The sequence below is a fragment of the Vipera ursinii genome (assembly GCF_947247035.1).
Source record: "Vipera ursinii genome assembly, chromosome: 3".
In the NCBI taxonomy this organism is placed as follows: domain Eukaryota; kingdom Metazoa; phylum Chordata; class Lepidosauria; order Squamata; family Viperidae; genus Vipera; species Vipera ursinii.
Window position 1 is genome coordinate 87978151 of NC_139516.1, and position 19190 is coordinate 87997340.

Below are 19190 nucleotides of genomic sequence, written 5' to 3' on the forward strand. Positions count from 1 at the left end.
CTCCCTCATTACACAAATACACATCGGTGCTTATATCCACTAAGCATTCAAGTTTATACAGCTTGGAGGTGGAAACTATGCATGAAAATGCTGATATGGTCAAAATACTTACTTGCCTAATAATTGTGCACACAGTGTAAATCTGTGAGATTCTGAACTTTAAAATAGAGTCAGTCCGGTGATGTTTATTGTGTCAATTGTATGTGTATTTTTTAAATTTTTCTTTGTGGATCATAAAAGTCTTACATATTGGCTATTCTCATTTTCATTACATTAAGTGTTGCACACCACAAAATTCAAGTCTACAAGTCATAAAGTTGCAAAGGTTGCCAAGAAAATATTTTGAACCAGAAAAATTGATTTGTTTTTATGATCGTAAGACCAAGGAATAATGAAATTAAGAGCTCGCTATGGTGCCATCTTATTAATTGGAACTGTTCATGCATAGTAGTGGTCATGTTTATTGAATTTATATCCGCTTTTCTATTGGAAACAGTATTTGGAGAGTTGGGATGAGAGAGTAACTGACCCACAGTCATGCAGTGATCTCTGGCAAATTGAACCTGGGCCTCTTTGATCCTACATCTCAACCATTGGTCTACAATGGTTGTTTTCCCAAACAGAGCAGACCTCCGATGATTTGCCAGTCACTTCCATGACAGATCACATTGAGTGGCTTTATAGCAGGGATGTCCAACCTTGGCAACTTTATGACTTGTGGATTGGAATTCTCAAAATTCCCAGCCAGCCATGCTGGGAGTTGAAGTCCACAAGCCATTATGTTGCTAAGGTTGGACATCCCTGCATTGGAAATGTGATTCACTTGTTCTCATTGGAAACTGATCAAAGAGAGAAGCAACCTGGAATTAAGGAGAAACTTCCTGACAGTGAGGACAATTAACCAGTGGAACAGCTTGACTCCAGAAATCGTGGGTGTTCCATCCCTGGAGATTTTTAAGAAGAGGCGCTAGACAGTCACTTGTCTGAGATGTTACAGGTTCTCCTACTTGAGCAGGGGGCTGGACTAGAAGACCTCCAAGGTATCTTCCAGCTCTATTCTATTCATATATGTGCCTTTTCTTCCTTGTGTTTGCAGGCTGGAGTGAGGCAACTGTACGTACAAATTGACTTTGCCACTATGTAGCGAACCTCTTCATCTCCTCTTTGGACCAAAGCGTTCTAGTACTGTCATTTTAAGACTTTGTTCTTCCTTTGGAATTGAAACTCCTGATCTCCGTTTCCCAGCAAAGTCTCCTGCCGTTTGATTAGCAGAAGAGAAAACGAAAAGAGGCCTCATCTTGAATGATCTGGGATTGACTTACAGGAGCCCCAAAACTTTGTGGATTCTTTGCCAAGTTTGTTCCTGCCGACAGCAGACTTACCAATACAGATGTGTGGTTGCAATCATTGACTGTGCTTTCTGTAAAATTGCTGCTCTGGCAGAGATTTCTTGTTCCCACAGAACCGGTATTATTGCAGAGAGGGAGAAATTAAGCAGAAATTACTTTGGGGTGTAATGTCACAGTGGTTGACATTCTACAGCATAACTGTTTATGAGACTGTTTGTACTTTGCAAACTTAATGAACCAAACCATATTGGGTTTTCAGAGTGCCTTTTTTTATCAAAGTATCTGTCAGCACAGATAGGAAACATTGGGGATTTTTATTAATTTTTATGGCTGTGACTTGTACCAGTAAAAGTTTTTGCTTGCAATTGGTGTGCTGTAAATGTGTAATTGAATACAGAGATGATGGATTCCCTGTTAATGTTACATTTTAAAGTTTCTCCGGGAGACGACTCTTCAGTTTTCAAATACAAAGTTAAAATGGATACGCGAAACGCACTTGCAGAATGTTTCATCACCGTGAATTAAAATCTTGGCTGCTAATTCTGCAGCATCCTGACAGTAATTGGGTGTTACTGCATGTAGCCAGTGTGCAAAAGGATATCTTGCAAGAATGTCTTCCTCCCATCTGATGTCTTTTAATTGTTTTCATCATGGCCAAGTCTTGCAGTAAATAATTAGGGTTTTTTAAATTTAACCTTTATGAAATGCTCAAAAGGAAGGTTATGGATTTGCCTCTTCTTGCATTACCATTTCCTTTCTGAACCCTTTATGTTGGATACATTTATTTTGATAGAAGGTGTTTTTTTATATTAGCCAACAGACAATACATGATTTTATTTTGTATTCTGTATGTTTACTTAACAAATTATTTGACCCTCTTACGAATGTGAATCCAGGATATTCTTCTGGCAATTTCACCAGTATCTGCATTGACTTAGGTTTTAACATTCAGATTTTAACTGAATATAAGGAGTTTTCCTAAATCAAACCCCATATTCAAAGAGGTTTTTTTTCATCAGTTTCTTGTAGGACCTATATATCTTACAGCAGCATTTTCTAGCACTTAATTATTCAGTGACTGGCTCTGCCAATATTGTCTGTGCTGCTATTCTCCATCATAATTAAAGTTCTTTCAAAACTTCACAGGAACATGTCTAGGTAGTACGTCTTCTGTCTATACATCCCACTGTGCAAGTGTAATATTTAAAGGTTTTATTTGGATAGAATGCTACATATGCATTTTGCTGTTCCTAATGTTGGAAGTGAAGTTGATCAGAAGCTAGTCTCCCTTTTAAGTTAATATGGAAAGCCCCAATTCATTATTTGTCAAATCAACAGAAATCACTATACTTTTTAAGACAATTGTAATAAAACTGTGTGATGCAAGCAAGATGAGCTTGCCTAGAAAAATGAAGGCTAGCATTTACTCATGGTCAGAAATGTTTTTTTAAAAATACAATTGTTTTTTTTATTGCTTGCATGAAATTGTATTGGGCATCAGAAATACATAAAATGGACCTGAATTTTATATTGGAAAAAACTGTAGTGTGGATTTTCTGTTTTTATGGGAATAACTTTTTATTATTTTTAATCTTTTACTGGTTGTTTAATTTCTAACCCTGCTTTGTTTTGCTTACTGTTAGAAATGTATTTTTGTGCAACCTGTAATTTAAACCCTAATATAAGTTTTGATTCATTATTTTTGCACAGTAGCGTAATTGGGCCTCCTTCCTTTCCATAAGACACAATGAAAACTGTTTTGTGTATTTCTGTTTTCTTATTTCCCTCATTCATAAAAGACAATGGGAACAGATTTCCCCGGGGGAAAGTTTGTGCTGTTTTCACTTGGTGCAGAAATATTATTTTTTCCCAGGGAGGTAATTATTTAGCTCTGTGTAGATTAATATGAAGCCCCATCGCCTCTGAATCTTTTTCAGAGAAAGGGTTTGCTGACACAGGTTGTTAACGTGTTGTTGAATACTTGTAATCACTTCTTCAAATAAGGAAATCAACTTATTCCAATGATTTGTGCATCTGTCCAAATTTTGCTTATGCTTTTGACATGACTGTTGCAGTGGCTTTTGTTGGCACGTTCTAAATCTTGGGTGTGCCTTAAATAAGAGACGCTGGAAACTGCTCACCCTTTTTAGTGGGGTTAATATGTTCTTTGTTTTGTTTTTGCAGGATGTAGTCCTCTTTATTGCTGCTGACTTCTCTCAGCCAAATCTCAAACAGCAAAGCATTTTTAAATTATACTTTTGCCAAATATGTGGCACTGAAACGTGCTTTTATCTAACTTTTGGCAAAATAACGTACGTTGAATGAATGTGTTGTCTTGGAACCATATAGTGCAGCAGAGAGCTCACTCCCTCAACAAATGTATATTTTGGTCTGTCATCACAAGACATTTAATTTAGGAGATTTGTAGAACAGGTTCATTGCCCACTAAGCTCCAGATAGATAATATGAAGGAAAAAGTGTTCTTTATACTTTTTAAGTTCAAAGTATTAGGCTTAATCTTAGGAGGTGTTTAATACTTGAGGGAAAGTAGGCTGCCCAATGTAGCTGAGAGCTTAGGACATTATTTTCTACAGATGGAACCAGCGACTTGAATAACCTGGTTTTTTTTCCCCCAGTGCTTTTTCATTTCTAAAAATGAATACTTGCAGTTTTATTCAGAGTCTTGGCTACTAAACAAAGTACTGGTCTAACTGTGGCCAAAGTTTTTAGAAGAGATGCTAGCTGCACTTTATCAAATGAATATTGTTGGCAGATGAAGAAATTGAGACTGGCAGTGGAAATATCACGGGCTGGTTTTTCTGGGTGGGGGGGACTGAAACCAGTGAAATTAATTATGTTTTCCAGGGGAGAACTGCAGTATTTCTTTGCAAATATGGTTGGTATGATTTAGATCAGGGGTAGGCAACCTCGGCTCTTTTATGACTCACGGACTTCAACTCCCAGAATTCCTGAGTCAGCTGACTCAGGAATTCTGGGTGTTGAAGTCCAGGAGTCATAAAAGAGCCGAGGTTGCCTACCCCTGATTTAGATGAAACCCATGCTTTGTCCAGTTTAGAAGATTATCCTGTTTTGTTCTAAATTGTTTAAATCTTGATTCTGCTTTTATTTTGCCACAGAAAGTGCTTCAATATGCATTTTTCTCAGAGTTCTGCTTCCCGCCTCCATTATAATTCCCACTACTTCCTACTTTGACCTGATCTTTTTGCAATTTTTTTTATAACCTTAAAAGGGTTGTCTCACACTAATGAGTAAATTTACTTTGAACCTGTGACTAAGCTTTATTTTTTTTTATTGAAAAGTTTTAAAATACAATTTTCCTTTAAAAAACCCCCCTTCCCCCTCCCTCCTCCCCCCCTCCCTCCCTCCCTCCTCCCCCCCTACCTCCCCCCTCCCCCCCTCCTCCCCCCCGACTTCCCAGAGCTGAATACAAGGTATATATATATAAAAAAAAAGAAAAGCAAACATAAGCAACCATGTACTAACAACTATAAATTCTAAAATCCATCACTCTCTAGCTTATATAGGATAAAACAAACCTTAGCAATATTAAATATATATAAAAAACTAAAATAAAAAAAACACTTTCTAGCTTATATATGATAAAACAAACCTTAATAATATTAAATATACATTAAAAACAAGAAAAGAAAACCCCAAAATAGAAAGAGAAAAAAAAACAGAAAAAAAGGAAAAAAGAATTATTCAGATACTATATAATACTTCTCAACCCTATACTTGTCCTAAATAGACTCCATCCATTTTGTCCATTCCATGATATAACGTTCTTACACATAATCTTTCAAATTAACCAAAATCTTCGCCACCTCAACCAAATCAGAAAACTTTAAAGTCCACTCTTCTGTAATCGGCCGTTCCTCTTCCAGTACCACATCTATAATTATTCCAAACAATAAAAAAGATTGCGAACAAAACTTTAACCTCCATTTGGGAATCTTCTATATATTCCACCAAACTTTAATCCAAAAAAACTCACCCTTTCCACAAAACCACCACATATAAAAAAATATATTGCGTCTACACCCAGATCTTTTCCCACCTCCCATACTTGACTATAAATACGTCGTAGAAATTCCATAGACTTCTGCAAATCCTGCTATTTTCTCTTCTTAGATCGTTTTGCAGCAGCACGCGTCACCCTCTGTTCTATAGAATCATCCGACGAAGTTGTATCTTGATCTCCTCCAACACCGTTGTCTTCTATCTGACCACCTTCGACCTCTTGATGCACTCCTTCTCCAGATCCCTTTTCAGCTTCCAGAAGTGTTAATGGCGTTGCATTTAAAACATTATTATAGAAATCACGCGCTTGCATCACAGTAACCAGACGGTACCTTTTACCTTCGTGCGTCACCATCAACCCAACTGGGATCTCCCATCTGAACCTTATATCTCGTTGCTTGAGCTCTTGCACAAGAAATGTAAAATCCTTCCTTCTCCTTAAAATCTTTGGAGGAATTTCTTTTAAGACCAAAACTTCTTGATTAGCAATCACAACTTTAGTATCATAAGCAGCTCGTATAACTTCATCTCTAGTTTCCCTTTTTGCAAAATATACCACCACATCTCTAGGCAACTTTCTCTGTCTAGCAATCCATGAATTCACACGAAACACTTTATCCATGCCTCCTTTTATTTCAGATGCTGGCTGTTTCAACACTACTTCAAAAGCCTCAGAAACCAGCTGCTTTAGATCTTCCTTGGTACTCTCCTTTAAGCCTCTAACTCTAATGGCAAACTGCATCTGGTAATATTGAGCAAGACTCAGTTCTTTTTCCACTTTATCTTCATTCTCCAATACTTTTGCTTCTAATATAGCATTCTTTTGAGTCAAATCTTCTAGCTTTTCCTCCAATTCTTCCACACAGCGAGCCACTTTACACACTGAAGACAAGATGTCTGCCTTCATCACTCTGAACTTCTGTTCCATCCTCTCCTCCATTCTCTCCTCCAATTTCTCCAATTTCTCCTCCATCTGTACAAATCTATCATTAATTGATTCCAAAATTACCTGGGTGTGTTTTTCAAGAGCATCTTGTAAGTCCTTTGATGTCAATACATCAGGAGGATGCAGCGCCTGCAGTAATGATTGTTGCACAGGAGAAGTTCCAGCACTCCGAAGAGTTTTAGGGGGTGGTTTAGCCGCCATCTTTTACCAAATGTGACGCACTTTCACTTCAGATTTATAATCCAAAAAAGTCCATCAAGCTGGAGAGTAAAATATAATAATCCTCTTCACCTTTTCCTCTTGTATCGCTCTGCCTGCTCCTTTAATCCATAGTCATTCCTTCAGGCAGGGGTGGTCGCAGACGCCTGGCTCTGCTCCAAGAAATCAGGAGCAGAGGCGCCGGCCAGCTGGGAGCAGCCCAGGCTACGGGGGAGTTCAATCCTTCAGCCGCCCAAGCCATAAGCTCAGGCGGCCCTGGAGAACTCTACCCCTACCTGGGAGCTCGCCCCCTCCTCTTCTCCCGAGGAGGGGGCTTCAAATTCGCCCGAACAGCTGATCGGCGCTGTTTCGGGCGAAAAAACAACAGCTGAGCCGCGGGCAGCCCGGGAAGGCTGTCTCCGTCGCCGCGGAGCCACCGGAAGTCCTGTGACTAAGCTTTAGCACAGATGGGTTTTTCTCTTTTTATTCTACTGTCTTGAGGGGAAAGTTTCACTGTAATGAAATACTAAAAGCATTCTTTGCAGATTTCATTCACTGAGGCCTGGTTGCTATGATATCGATTCCCCAAACTTGCCACTCAGTCGCCTTGAACCACAAGATGGGCAGCAAATAAATTTGATAAATAAAAAAATATATATGCAGGGGTCTGCAGTCTGTTCAGGCAGCATGAATCACTATGCAACCTGTAGCTGTCAAATAAATTTCTAATAGTCCAAATTCTGACTTGAGAACACTGATTTAATAGGATTTCAGCTGCCTATTTTTAACTTTTGAGATCAGTAACCACTATTTAGTGGTGGTGTGTCTTGTTGCCAAGCCCCAATTTAAATTAAAGATTATAGATTGCATTTATGGCCTAGCCATACATTCTTCTGCATGAGAAAATGGCGAAACTCTTACTTTCTGAAAATGTCTTTTATTTAATTTCTAAAGCCCTGGTGTTTTGTACAATTTAAGGAATTTAGTTACCGATAAATTCAAAGTGGTAGCTGAAGATAATATACTGGACATAAACTTGAAAATAATATAGCTAGCGGCCAGTCTGATTTGCTGTCAGTGCAATATTGAACATTTTATTGGATTTTCTTCTACTTTAATACAGTCTTTATTGAAACAGCAAAAATGTTTGACATGATATTTGGGATCAATTTTTCTTATCAATAAAACTTTTTTTTAAAAGGTCATGGATTGTTTATGTAGTTCTTGGGAGTGAAATACGTTTTTAGAGCATTCTTAAGTTCTCTTCTAATTGGCAAAAAAGATAGAGGTGTCATAGACCTTAATAAGCTGTACATTGTGGTTGATGCACAACAGCAGCTGGTCTCGCACAGCATGCTAAGCCATGTATTAGTAAAACACAATATGTGAATAAAAAAATGCAGAGATAATGTGAGGTTGGTTGGGTAGATTTATTTCCCACTCTTTCTGCACAAACTCAAGGCAGTGTTGAGGCACCTCTTCATGGAAATGGCACAGAAAAGATGGCATCCCTTAATCTCCCTTGAAAATCTTTTGGAGGAACCTCTAAATCTCCGGAAAACAGCACAGAGAAGGAGTCGTCAATATAAACAGTACATTGAACCAACTGCCAAGGTCCATTTCCTACATCATATATAGTTGCAAATGGATACCTCCTGCTTGCTCTAGAGGCAGAGTAGAGATCTTTTTGAGTCCATTTCATTTGGAAGGACATAGCCTCTTCATTTTTGAAAGGACATGCTGTAAAAAGAGCTTAAAGAAAAAAGGAATCAAGGAGAGCTGCATGAGAATTATGAACCATTGGCTGCATATACTGATGGGGTCCCCAAGACCCTCTCCACAGAATTGCTGTAGATCTGCAATTCTAACGCAGCTTCTGCAGAGACATTATTTTTCTCTGCAAGGAATTATTTGCATGGATTTAGTCCAAAAATCTCCCATCTCCATACAGCCACTTTCCTATCACTTGTTTGAAGAAAGGAAGCTGAGACCTTTTACATGGATTCATTGTATGTGCCAATTGAACCCGATTACTTGTGGCTTAGTTACCTTTTATTTGGATTTCTATAATGTGGTCCATGTAGGACTGCACTTGGAAGACCACGTGGAAAGTACAGTTGGTCCAGCATGTACAAGTAATTATTTATTTAGTAAGACTGATAGTGCTGCCCATCTCACTTGTGTGATGACTCTGCTCTGTGAGCAAGCACCCTATCATCCATAAAGCCCTTCCTGCTTCAAGATTAGATTATTTGTGGGACTAACTTTCCCCAATTTCTTCTGCCCATCCTGTAAGAAGCTGCTTTCCGTGTCATTTGAGAGATCCCAAATTCCTGTCTTCTCTGTCATGACTCCTACTTGCTAGAATACCATTCCTACTCTGCTACTGAAAATGCTGAACTTCGATCAGGCCGTGGGTTGAGGTGCCTTGTCCTGTCACTGAAAAAGGGCTGAAACTGGGTTTTTGGACTTCCTCAAAGCACTGCTTATTTCCTGTATTTGTTTTTTTTTTACTGAATTTTTAATTGTAAATTTCCTTAAGTCTCTTTGATCTGACAGCCTTATAAGAGTGCTCAGCAAAAGCTAGTGGTTTAAGTTCAATTCAAACTTTTATCTACTGCTACTGTTGTTATTATCCGCAGTTGGAAATGTTACAGTTTAGGCCCAGGTTTACTTCCTTGGGATACCCTCAGCAAGATAGAAATATGTTTTGTTTTTGTTTTGAAAGTCTGACATGGAAAACCATTAGCCATCCTAGCCAAGTGCTATATTTCATCTTTGGAATTTTCTCTTTTGCCATACTGAGGGTTTTCCCATCACCTGCTATACAGGTGGAATCAATACAATGCTCTCAATTTTTATTTTACTTCTGTCAAGTAAAGGAACATTTACAAATTGTACGTGGTGAGCCTGAGCCACAAAGGAATCACAATTGGGCTTGCTATCTGTTGACTTCTTTGCACAGTAGTCCGTTGCCAACAAGGAATTTATCAGCTTCTGTTCCCAGTAAGGCACAAAGAGTTCCTAATTCAGTGGTGTTCAAAGATGGATTTATCTACTGCAAATAATTTAAGCATGTCTACTTCCAAGGGATGCAATATTCCAGTGATGATCATAGAGTGCAGAGGATCGCCGAGGGCGACTGTAATCATATCCTGTAGAGTCCCTGATGCAATCTTCTGATCCAGTGCACCAACTCTTGCTAAGCCTACACAGATAGTGTTTTCGGTTACTTCTGCAAAAAAACAAAGGACAATGATTTAGGGAAATCTGCTTTAAAAATCTTGATTCCTGCAGCAAATCCAAAGAGAAAGTGATTTTCTCTCCTTTCCTTTGAAGTTACGTCATCCTATACTGACGCCGGGAAACCTTCTCAAGGTTTCGGAATCTACAATCACTTCTCTGAAAATTGGAGCAATACCTGTAACACTGCCTCGTAATAGGATGTGGCAAAATGCGTAAAGATCAGGCACAGGAAATATGGTGATCTAGCAGGAATCTGAACTTCAAGTTTAATAATTAGGTAGGTTCTCAGTCATGCAGTTATTTAAGTAAATATAGCCCACCAGAAAGACTAGATGCTATTCCTAGTTACTGAGGAATTTTCTAAAAAAATATAAAAGTGAAAATACAAGGAAAAGCATTTCTGAAATATCTGTGGACAGGGTTTCATATCTGGAAAAAAGCTTCTGTAACCAGAGAAGACGAAGGAGAGTTTGCTGGGAGTCATTTTTACTCCCCCCCCCTCTTATTTTCCTTGCTGTTTAGATGGGGAAGGTTGTTTTCACTAACCATAACTTGCATAACACAGTAAATTGGATTACGTTTTGCTTTATGTTATTTGAATCAAGATGATGAATTAAATTGTGGTTAAAGTTCTCCTTAACCCTAATTCTTGTTTGATGTTCCTTTGCTTCATAGTAATAAACTGTGTTTTCAAGGTTTGCTTTTGATAAATAGTGTATCTGAGCTAGGATCTTGCCTTTGTAGGAAAAGCAAGTATCCATGGCCTGTTTGCTATAAATTACTGGGATCAAACACTGAACAACTAGAAGCTTTACTACATGGGTGTCCAACGGTGGAAACTTTTAAGACTTGTGGACTTCAGCTCCTAGAATTCCTTAGCCAGTATGGCTAGCTGGGGAATTCTGGGAGTTGAAGTCCACAAGTCTTAAAGTGGCCAAGGTTGGACACCCCTACTTTACAATACAGTTATTTTAAACCTTAAAGCTAGGATGAGAAATCTCCAGCCAGTCAGAAGCTGCTGAATTTCAATTCCTGGCATGCCCACTGAGCATGACTGGATCATGACCAGGATGATGGGAGTCATAGTGCATCCTTGGTTTCTCCATCCCTGACCTTCAATTTTACAATTAAAATGCTTGAGGATCAAACTAAGATCAATTTACTTCTGAGGTTTCTTTTTCTACAACATAGAAATGTTTTACCAACAGAGAACAACTTTGGGTTATATTCTTTCATGCAATGTCAAACGGTTAGTTCAATACAAGAAGTCAAGTTTTGCTATACATATTTTTATTTGTGCTGATTGAGGACTGTAATATTTAATTTGTTTTTATTAAAAGTGCTTTCCTACTCTGCATTTGGGACATTTTGTGGCAAGTAGAATCTCAAACACTAAATGAAGGAAATGCATAATTTCTTATGAGCGTGGGAAATGATTAAAATTAATGTGATTCATTCTGAAATATATCCATATGGAATGTTTTTTTTTTTTAAAAAAAACTGGGTCATTAAACTTGTGGCTGGATTGTGTTTCCGCCAACATTCTGCGGCCTTCAAATATGTCCTTCCAGACCAGTGATGTACACTACATGATGATGAACCAGTGTAAAACTCTGGTTTCCATGCAAGCTGTATCTTGCCAAGTTCAGGATGGTCCAACTCCATGTTAGCATAAGAGTTCTTGAATTTGGAAGAAGGACAGACAGATATACCTGGCTCTTGGCCCTCTAGCCGGCGATTCTGGACAACGGCAAGAAGTTGCTCAGCTGCTTGATTCACACTCATGTAGCGTGGCGGCTCAAAGATTTTCTTTCCCCTTTTGGAGAAAATTGACAATGTCAAAACGAGGAGCTCATACATCCAAGTCATTTTGGATTCATGAGCACAACAAACTGACATTTGTACCAGTTGGCCTGCACCCTGCCTTTTGTTCAACATTTTTTAAATTTTTTTTAAATCCCATTTATATCCCGCCCTTCTCTGAAGACTCAGGGCGGCTTACAATTTAAGCACAAACCAATGTGCTTAGCAATAGCCTTCATTCTATGTATATGCCTCCTTATTAGGGCTTTCACACACACCCCAAGCGGCATTATTACAAAGTCAGCTTAACTGCCCCCAACAATCTGGGTCCTCATTTTACCTACCTCGGAAGGATGGAAGGCTGAGTCAACCTTGAGCCTGGTGGGATGCGAACCTGCACTAATTGCAGGCAGCTGGTGTTACTTAAGGAGGCATTAGCCCACTGCTCCACCAAGGCTCCCCACACTAACATGTTGGTTAAACACAAGACTTAGGCTGGGTTGGCTCCCCACACTAACAACTGAAAAGCTGTAAATTCAGCAGACGAAAACATATTGATATACTCTTCTCTTCACTGGCCTAGCTGTAGATGTGCATTAAAAGCTGCATCCAATGTTTATGTCATTGGGGACAGAAATCATTCTAAGGCAGTTCTGTGGCTGTTTTGAAGCTTTTAACCAAGGAATTACAGCCTGCGTGATTCAGTTGAATGTATTCTCCCCTTCTAAAAGAGGTGCCATATGTTTACTCTTCCAGTACAATCCCAGCCATGGCTATTCCTCAACCCCCTCAAAAGTGGTGTTACTTCCCCTGCATCATTGACTGTGCTATTCATGCCAAGTTGAAAGGAAAGCCTGTATTTTTCTACCATATACTCTAGAGTTGCATAATTATAGACCCTCAAATCCAGTGTTCAAGAGTTGTTTTCAGCAAAGTTTGCCAACCCTGGACTTGGCCAAGCAGAGTTATGAAGAAGTTCCAAAATAAATCTTCCCCCAAGATTGTCAGTCCATATGAATATGAAGCTAAACCAAAGTAAGGATGTGTCCAGAAACTGTCAACTGTTCCATAAGATGAGCTGGCAAAGAGATTAAGGATGCAGACTGATCCACCCAGATTAGAAATACTGAACAACTGGGAATGGGAAAATATTATACCGCAGATAAAATGACTTGGATCAGAGCTAATATTGCTCTGCTCACTTTTTTAAAGTGAGAGACAGCTAATACATGTTAAATACAATATAAATTAAATTTGCTTATGAAGCAGTTTATCTGTAATAGAAAAAAGATGATTAAAAAAGGTTTGGCCAATGACATTTTATTGCCTGAAGCAAAGGGCAAGTGATACCTCCAATTCCAGCTAGTACAAGACTTTAAAAGTACTTTAACACAAGGAGAAATGTCTGGCCTAGTTATCTGGAGGAACTCCCTGATTGTGATGAGCAATTTTCCACTGGAGGTCTTCAAAAAGAGACGGAACAGTCGTCAGTCAGAAGTGATCTAGTGTATCTTGCACAGTGCAAGAGTTGGACTCAATATTCCTTAAGACCCTATCCAACTAGATGTTATGAAAGCCAACGGTGCTGTCTCTTGGACACCAACTTCTGGTGAGGCTTCCTGAGGTAGATGGTGTTTCATCCTACAATGTGGTCATGCTGTTGTGAAGACAACTAAATTGGCTACTGTTGAAAGCTGTGGCAAGCCTCTTGGGAATGGATGCAACCAGAAGTCAGGCCTCTGCATTTCAGGGAAGCTGAGAATTGATTGCAGCATTGTTTGTGATTTCACAAAGCTTTCAACTGCATTCAGCTGAGAAAAACATATCTGCAACCGATTTCAGGATCTTTAAAAAAATTCATTCAAAGGTAAGGTCTAGGTGCATATTTATTCCAGATTCCCTACAAATATTTAAACCTAATACTTGTAGAAATACACTTGAGAAGATTCCAGTAGACTTCAGTTATGACTTAACTTCGCTATTAATCTGTCCCATAACCCAGAGTATGAATGATCACAATTCCTTTCCATCTCCTGCATTAATTATGTATGTGTGCAGTCCTACAGACTCTATAATAGTTATTCAACTTTCAAGTGCTAAACGATCTACACACTATTCACTGCCACATGCTGATAATCAATACATAGCAACACAACTTACCTCATGAGATTCTCCATTGACTGCTCTTTTACTTTAATGTCTGCAGAAAAATGTAAGTGTCATACACTGGAAATTCATTTTTATAAAAACTATTAAGACTCAAAATTTATTTTTTTCCCTGCACGATACAGAAATATGCCCATAGACTGTCCTCTCGAACCCATTTCTGCACGTATGATCCTACAAACTCTGTTCCCAAAAAGTATTTTTTTTAAAAAATAGGACTAATTCCAGCTAGCCAGGACCATTATATTCATTGCTGTATTGTATTGTCCAATCCATGGTTAGCATTTTGTTGCTGCGTAACATATTCATTGTCTTTGGGCTGCTCTAGAATGTACTGTATGTATGTGAGGTGAAAGGAATTTATTTATACCTTACATTTATTATTTTTATAAATAACTCTAGGTGGCAAACATAGCAATATTCTTTCTACCTGCTATTTTCCCCACCACAAAATCACTGTGAGGTGAGGTGGGCTGGGCTGAGAGACTGGCCCAAAGTCACCCAGCCAGCTTTCATGGCCAAGGCAGGACTAGAACTCACAGTCTCCTGGTTTCTAGACCAGCACCTTAATTACCAGACCAAACTGGCTATTCATTAATTAATCTCCCCTCCAAAAACTCTTTTGCAAAAATAATTCCAGAATCTGTCTACTCGATATTAATACATAACAAGCAGTGATTTTCACAAACTGCTTGGTATTCAGGATCCCAGGCAATGTCAATCAGTTCCTCAAAGGAGTTCTATTTTTTTTTCCTCCTTCCCAGTTATCTGTTTAGGGGGCTCTCCAAGCATTCTATAGTAATGAGCAGATTCTGTCTTTTGGAGATGCTTTTGCTAGGCTTTTTTCCTCAGACTTCTTCCAATACTGGGATGGACATTGACACATCCTTACGTGTTTGGATTGGCTTCATAAGGATTACTCTTAGGGGATGAATTGCTGCTAGTATATAACTCGGCGTGTAAGACACAGTCCATTTTTCATAATTAAAAAGATTTCTTTTTTTGCATTAGACCTAACTACCAATCTTAATTGAAGTCTGTTAGGTAGACAGCAGCGTTAATAAGTTCAAGCTGTACCATCTGGAACCAAATGTGTGTTTATAGGATTTAAGGTTGAAGCCATCAATAACATACTTGAAGTTTTTCATCTTATCTTCCGGTAGGAAAACATATTGGGTGTCATACTTCCTTCAGATCATTAGTCACTGCATTTAATATCCTATTAAGCATAAGCAGTATGGATGAGGAGGAGCCATGGATGCAAATATAAGTATTGTTTTGTTTCTATCAGCTGCCTGCTTCTTGGCCAGTGCAAGCCACATTAGCAGGATAAAAACTGGAACTGTAGATACTGCATTGGCCTCCAATCATTTATGAATCTAATTCAAAGGGTGGGTATTATCAGGAGCAAGCAACCAGATCCGCTTGTGAGGGGTTCAAGTCAGCAACCTTATTGTGTTCTATGTATAATCCAGGGACGCGGTGGCTCAGTGGGTTAGGACGCTGAGCTTGTCGATCAGAAGATCGGCAGTTTGGCGGGTCAAATCCCGAGTGCTGCGTAACAGAGTGAGCACCTGCTACTCATCCCAGCTTCTGCCAACCTAGCAGTTCGAAAGCACGTAAAAATGCAAGTAGAAAAATAGGGACCACTACGGTGGGAAGGTAACAGTGTTCCGTGCGCCTTTGGCGTCTAGTCTTGCCAGCCACATGACCACGGAGGTGTCCTCGGACAAACGCTGGCTCTTCGGCTTTGAAACGGAGATGAGCACCGGCCCCTAGAGTTGGAAACAACTAGCACGCATGTGCGGGGGAACCTTTTCCTTTACCTTTTTACTTCTTTATTTTAAATGTATTTATTACATTTACTTCCTGCGTTTCCTCTTAAGAGCTCAAAGTGTCTTTTATCAATATTTGTCTTCATTTTATCTTCATAAGAGCATCTCTATGAAGTACGTAGAGGAGAGAGAACGCCACTGGCCCAATCAATTGAATGTTGGCTTCCCCCATCCCGACCAACACTTGAACTACTATATCTTTTAATATGCGGGAATTGTCACTTAATTGGGTTATTAAATTATCCCAGTCAGTCATAATCTAAATGAATTGACTAGGTTCATGTAACACATAATCTGGTTAACCATGTTATGTGAACTCAGCAGTTAATGGTTGGAAACAACTAGCACGCATGTGCAGGGGAACCTTTACCTTTACCTATGTATAATCCATGAGTCTCCCCAAACCACTTGGAACTTGTGCCTTTTATGGCTGTGCAAGGACTCAAGGCTAGTTCCCTGCTTGACCCCTCCTCTCTGCCTGGCTGGGAGTTTCCCAACAGGTATTAACATCTACAACCCTCTGGACTCAACTCTTAGCTATCTTAGGGATTGTCTCCTTCCACCTGAGCCTGCCTAATCTCTGCATTCCAATCAGAGAGAGAATGCTTCTGGCTCCCCCACTCCAAGTAGGGTAAGAACAGATTTGCTCAGTGGCCTCATTCCACCCCTCCCCCCTTGGAATGGCTACTCCAGGCTCCTCCTCCCCGATTTAAAGAAGGCAGTCTTTAAAGCAGCACTGTGTGGTGCTGTATTATAATGGGCTATTTATGGTAGCTTTATCCAATTGCTTCTGAGTGAGATTACTGGACTTGTTTTATGGATTTTTACTGTGACTCATCCAAAGTTATGTGATGTGATGGTAAACACATAATAAATAAAAGAAAATTCCAAGTTTGTTTGTTTGTTTGTTTGTTTTCTGTAAGAATCAAATTGCCTTCTCTTTGTATTTTAGTTCCATTTTTATCCAGTGTTTATTTCACCCTAGTGATTTAAACTCTGGATCTAATTCGTTTTCCACACACAGCCAATGACTTCATAATTGCACTTTAATTTTTAACCAGCTGTTCACACGTCTTCACATATCAACATTCCTGACATGGAACTTTTGCTATGATAAAGTGAATTAATCAATGACCATATTCATACACTAAGCTAAGCCAGAATACATTTAGATCTTGATGTGTGGGCCAAGCAACTGTATTGTGCATACCAGGCTTGCAGCTGAGCAATTTATGTGAACCCAGCCAATCATGATTTATTTACAAATGGATATCCTAGAGTGGCTTAGCATAATGTGGAAAGATAATTAATAAAATGCTTGAGTATTTTTCCTCAATATTTTTTTTAACTGAAAAGGTGTGCGTATGTGTGAGTTGTGTGTATGTATGTGTGTATGAAAAACAAACTGTATCCAATGGACAGATTCAATCTTCCCTAATTTTTTGCCCTTTGAATGACTGGACTATAGTTCAAATAGAGGCTTGTGTTGAGGCTTATGGGAATCTAAATTTGATGTACCTGAGGGCACCAGGAAAGAAGTCATGTAGCTGAGAAAATGGAAGGAAACTGGGAATGGAAGTATCAAGGAAGGGAGATGTGCTGGGCAGAGCATTGTCCAAAACATCTGACAAGATTATGTATACAGAAAACACAACCTCTTCTTTCATTCAGCATTAATGATAGGGAAGAAATGCCATTTTAAATCTCTCTAGCTCTCGGAAAATGCCAAATGGCCAACATCTGCGCAGTTGAAATAGTTATATGGCTGTTGCAGCACTTCAATAATTGAGGAACAATTCCAGTCAATTCCACAATGTATAAATTATCTCCAGACCAATTTCTGCAGCAATCATGTTGACTGATTATATGCTGGCAAAATTCAGTTTTTTCCAAAACATGCAGAGAAATTGTCTTTGGACTTAGAGGTTTTGGGATATAATGGTGGAACTCCTGGCTTGTAATCAAGAAAAGCAACTGAGGTCGTAAGACTAGTTGCTAGCAAGAACTCACCACCAACCTACGATTCCTGAAAAGGCTACAGTTAAATCAACCCAAATATTTAAAGAACACCAAATGAGCTAATGACATCAGTCCAATTTCCATCTGATAACAATTCCATGTGTGTTTGGCTCTGTAGAATGTCTCTCACTTACATGTTAAATCTAATTTTGTCTGAAAAGTCTGCTACAATTTTTTTTTAAAAAAAAATCGTGCCTAGTTACAAAATCCACTGGGCGGCTTCCTTTTTTTGCAGACCAAGTCATTGATAGTTTTAATAAAATTACACAAATATCAGAAACAATGAGCAATTTTGTTCTCCCTCTATAGTAGATGACACTTATCTCTCTATATATATTACTGTTAAAACTCAGAAGCAGGATCAGTAAGTAGCTTAGCAATCCCAGTGAAGGGATCGCCTTGCTAAAACTTTATTTTAAACATTTCTTTTAGACACTCTAGGATCAGCTCCCTAATACCATTATTAGGTAGCACGTTTGTGTGACCCTCTTGACTATAATTTAAGACTTTTTATAGTGTAATTCTGGGGCAATTTAAAACTCCTGACTCTGCAATATTCAGTTATTATTCAGACTCCAATTTCACTGCAGCTTTTCTTAAAATTAGGGATTTAGTGGGTGGGGAGACTTAGACTTCTACTTCTTCCAAATGTTAAGAGAACACTGCAACTGATACAGGCTAATTTAGATTATGTAAGTCTAGCAATAACCCTTTCCCCACCCAATTCTACTAAACTTTAGATGCATATTTCCATAAAGGAAAGAAAAAAGCCTGAAATAAATTCTGCCCTGGGGCAAATATAAGAGGAAGGCTAGGCAAATGCTATTTTTGGCTTATATTTTTCAGTGAATAAAAAGATGACTGGCTTACTTAGATAAAAAAACAAACAAATACAATACTTTCCTTCTAGTATCACAAATATAGTACATCCCCCCCCCCACAAAAAAATTGCTGATGTATTAGATATATTCAAGCGTAAATCAGTGTTGTTAATCTAGGAATCACTGATATATGAATTTGGATTTTTCTTTTAAAACAGTGCTCGCAAAGGATGGGGATACATGTAGACTGGCAATAACATATATTTTTTGGCACCTTTGTACTAAATTCTATGATGGGCTAAAGGTGGTCAAATTTGGAATAATATCTGCCCAGAGATCCAAGTGGCTCCCTCTTGGGAGATGTTCTGGATATCTTTCAAAATTTGGCTGTTCTCCCACATCTTAGGAAGTCCACTTGTGTTTTGTGATCTATGGTCTGCCTGGCCATATACATTGTTTTCCTGATTAATTTCTATCCTTTTAAAAATTTAAATCACTTGGACTTATTGTGGAGTCACATGGCTTCTAAATAAAATAAATTAATAAATATTGTAAGCAATGTTCAGCTGAAATTTTTACGCCATGTGAACACAGCCTATAAGACCTATTACGAGGTTAAAAACTGATCCATAGGATCTATTTACTAAAGTTGCTTTCTTTAATAGTTGTATCATTACTATGTTTTGATTAACTAATATTTCTTCAAGATCCAGTGAAAGTTGGGATTGCTCTTACGAGAACCCTGAGGATTCCTTCACTGGCTAAA

The 19190-nt window shown here is 38.7% G+C and overlaps 2 protein-coding genes across 5 annotated transcripts in view; one reads left to right on the forward strand and one right to left on the reverse strand.

The window, feature by feature from the left end:
- SLC30A7 (solute carrier family 30 member 7) overlaps nt 1-3046 on the forward strand; it is a 34309-nt gene extending 31263 nt beyond the window's left edge. Inside the window, exon 11 of the mRNA XM_083358492.1 lies at nt 1097-3046. Within this exon, the coding sequence (XP_083214618.1) occupies nt 1097-1144 (48 nt within the window). The 3' untranslated portion in view covers nt 1145-3046. The remainder of the gene's footprint in view (nt 1-1096) is intronic.
- Nucleotides 3047-8517: 5471 nt separating this feature from the next.
- DPH5 (diphthamide biosynthesis 5) overlaps nt 8518-19190 on the reverse strand; it is a 38122-nt gene continuing 27449 nt past the window's right edge. For all 4 annotated transcript variants that reach the window (XM_083358497.1, XM_083358496.1, XM_083358498.1 and 1 more), the window contains exons 6-8: nt 13744-13783; nt 11493-11596; nt 8518-9769 (exon numbers count right to left, since the gene is read on the reverse strand). In XM_083358497.1, the coding sequence (XP_083214623.1) occupies nt 9564-9769; nt 11493-11596; nt 13744-13783 (350 nt within the window). In that variant the 3' untranslated portion in view covers nt 8518-9563. The remainder of the gene's footprint in view (nt 9770-11492; nt 11597-13743; nt 13784-19190) is intronic.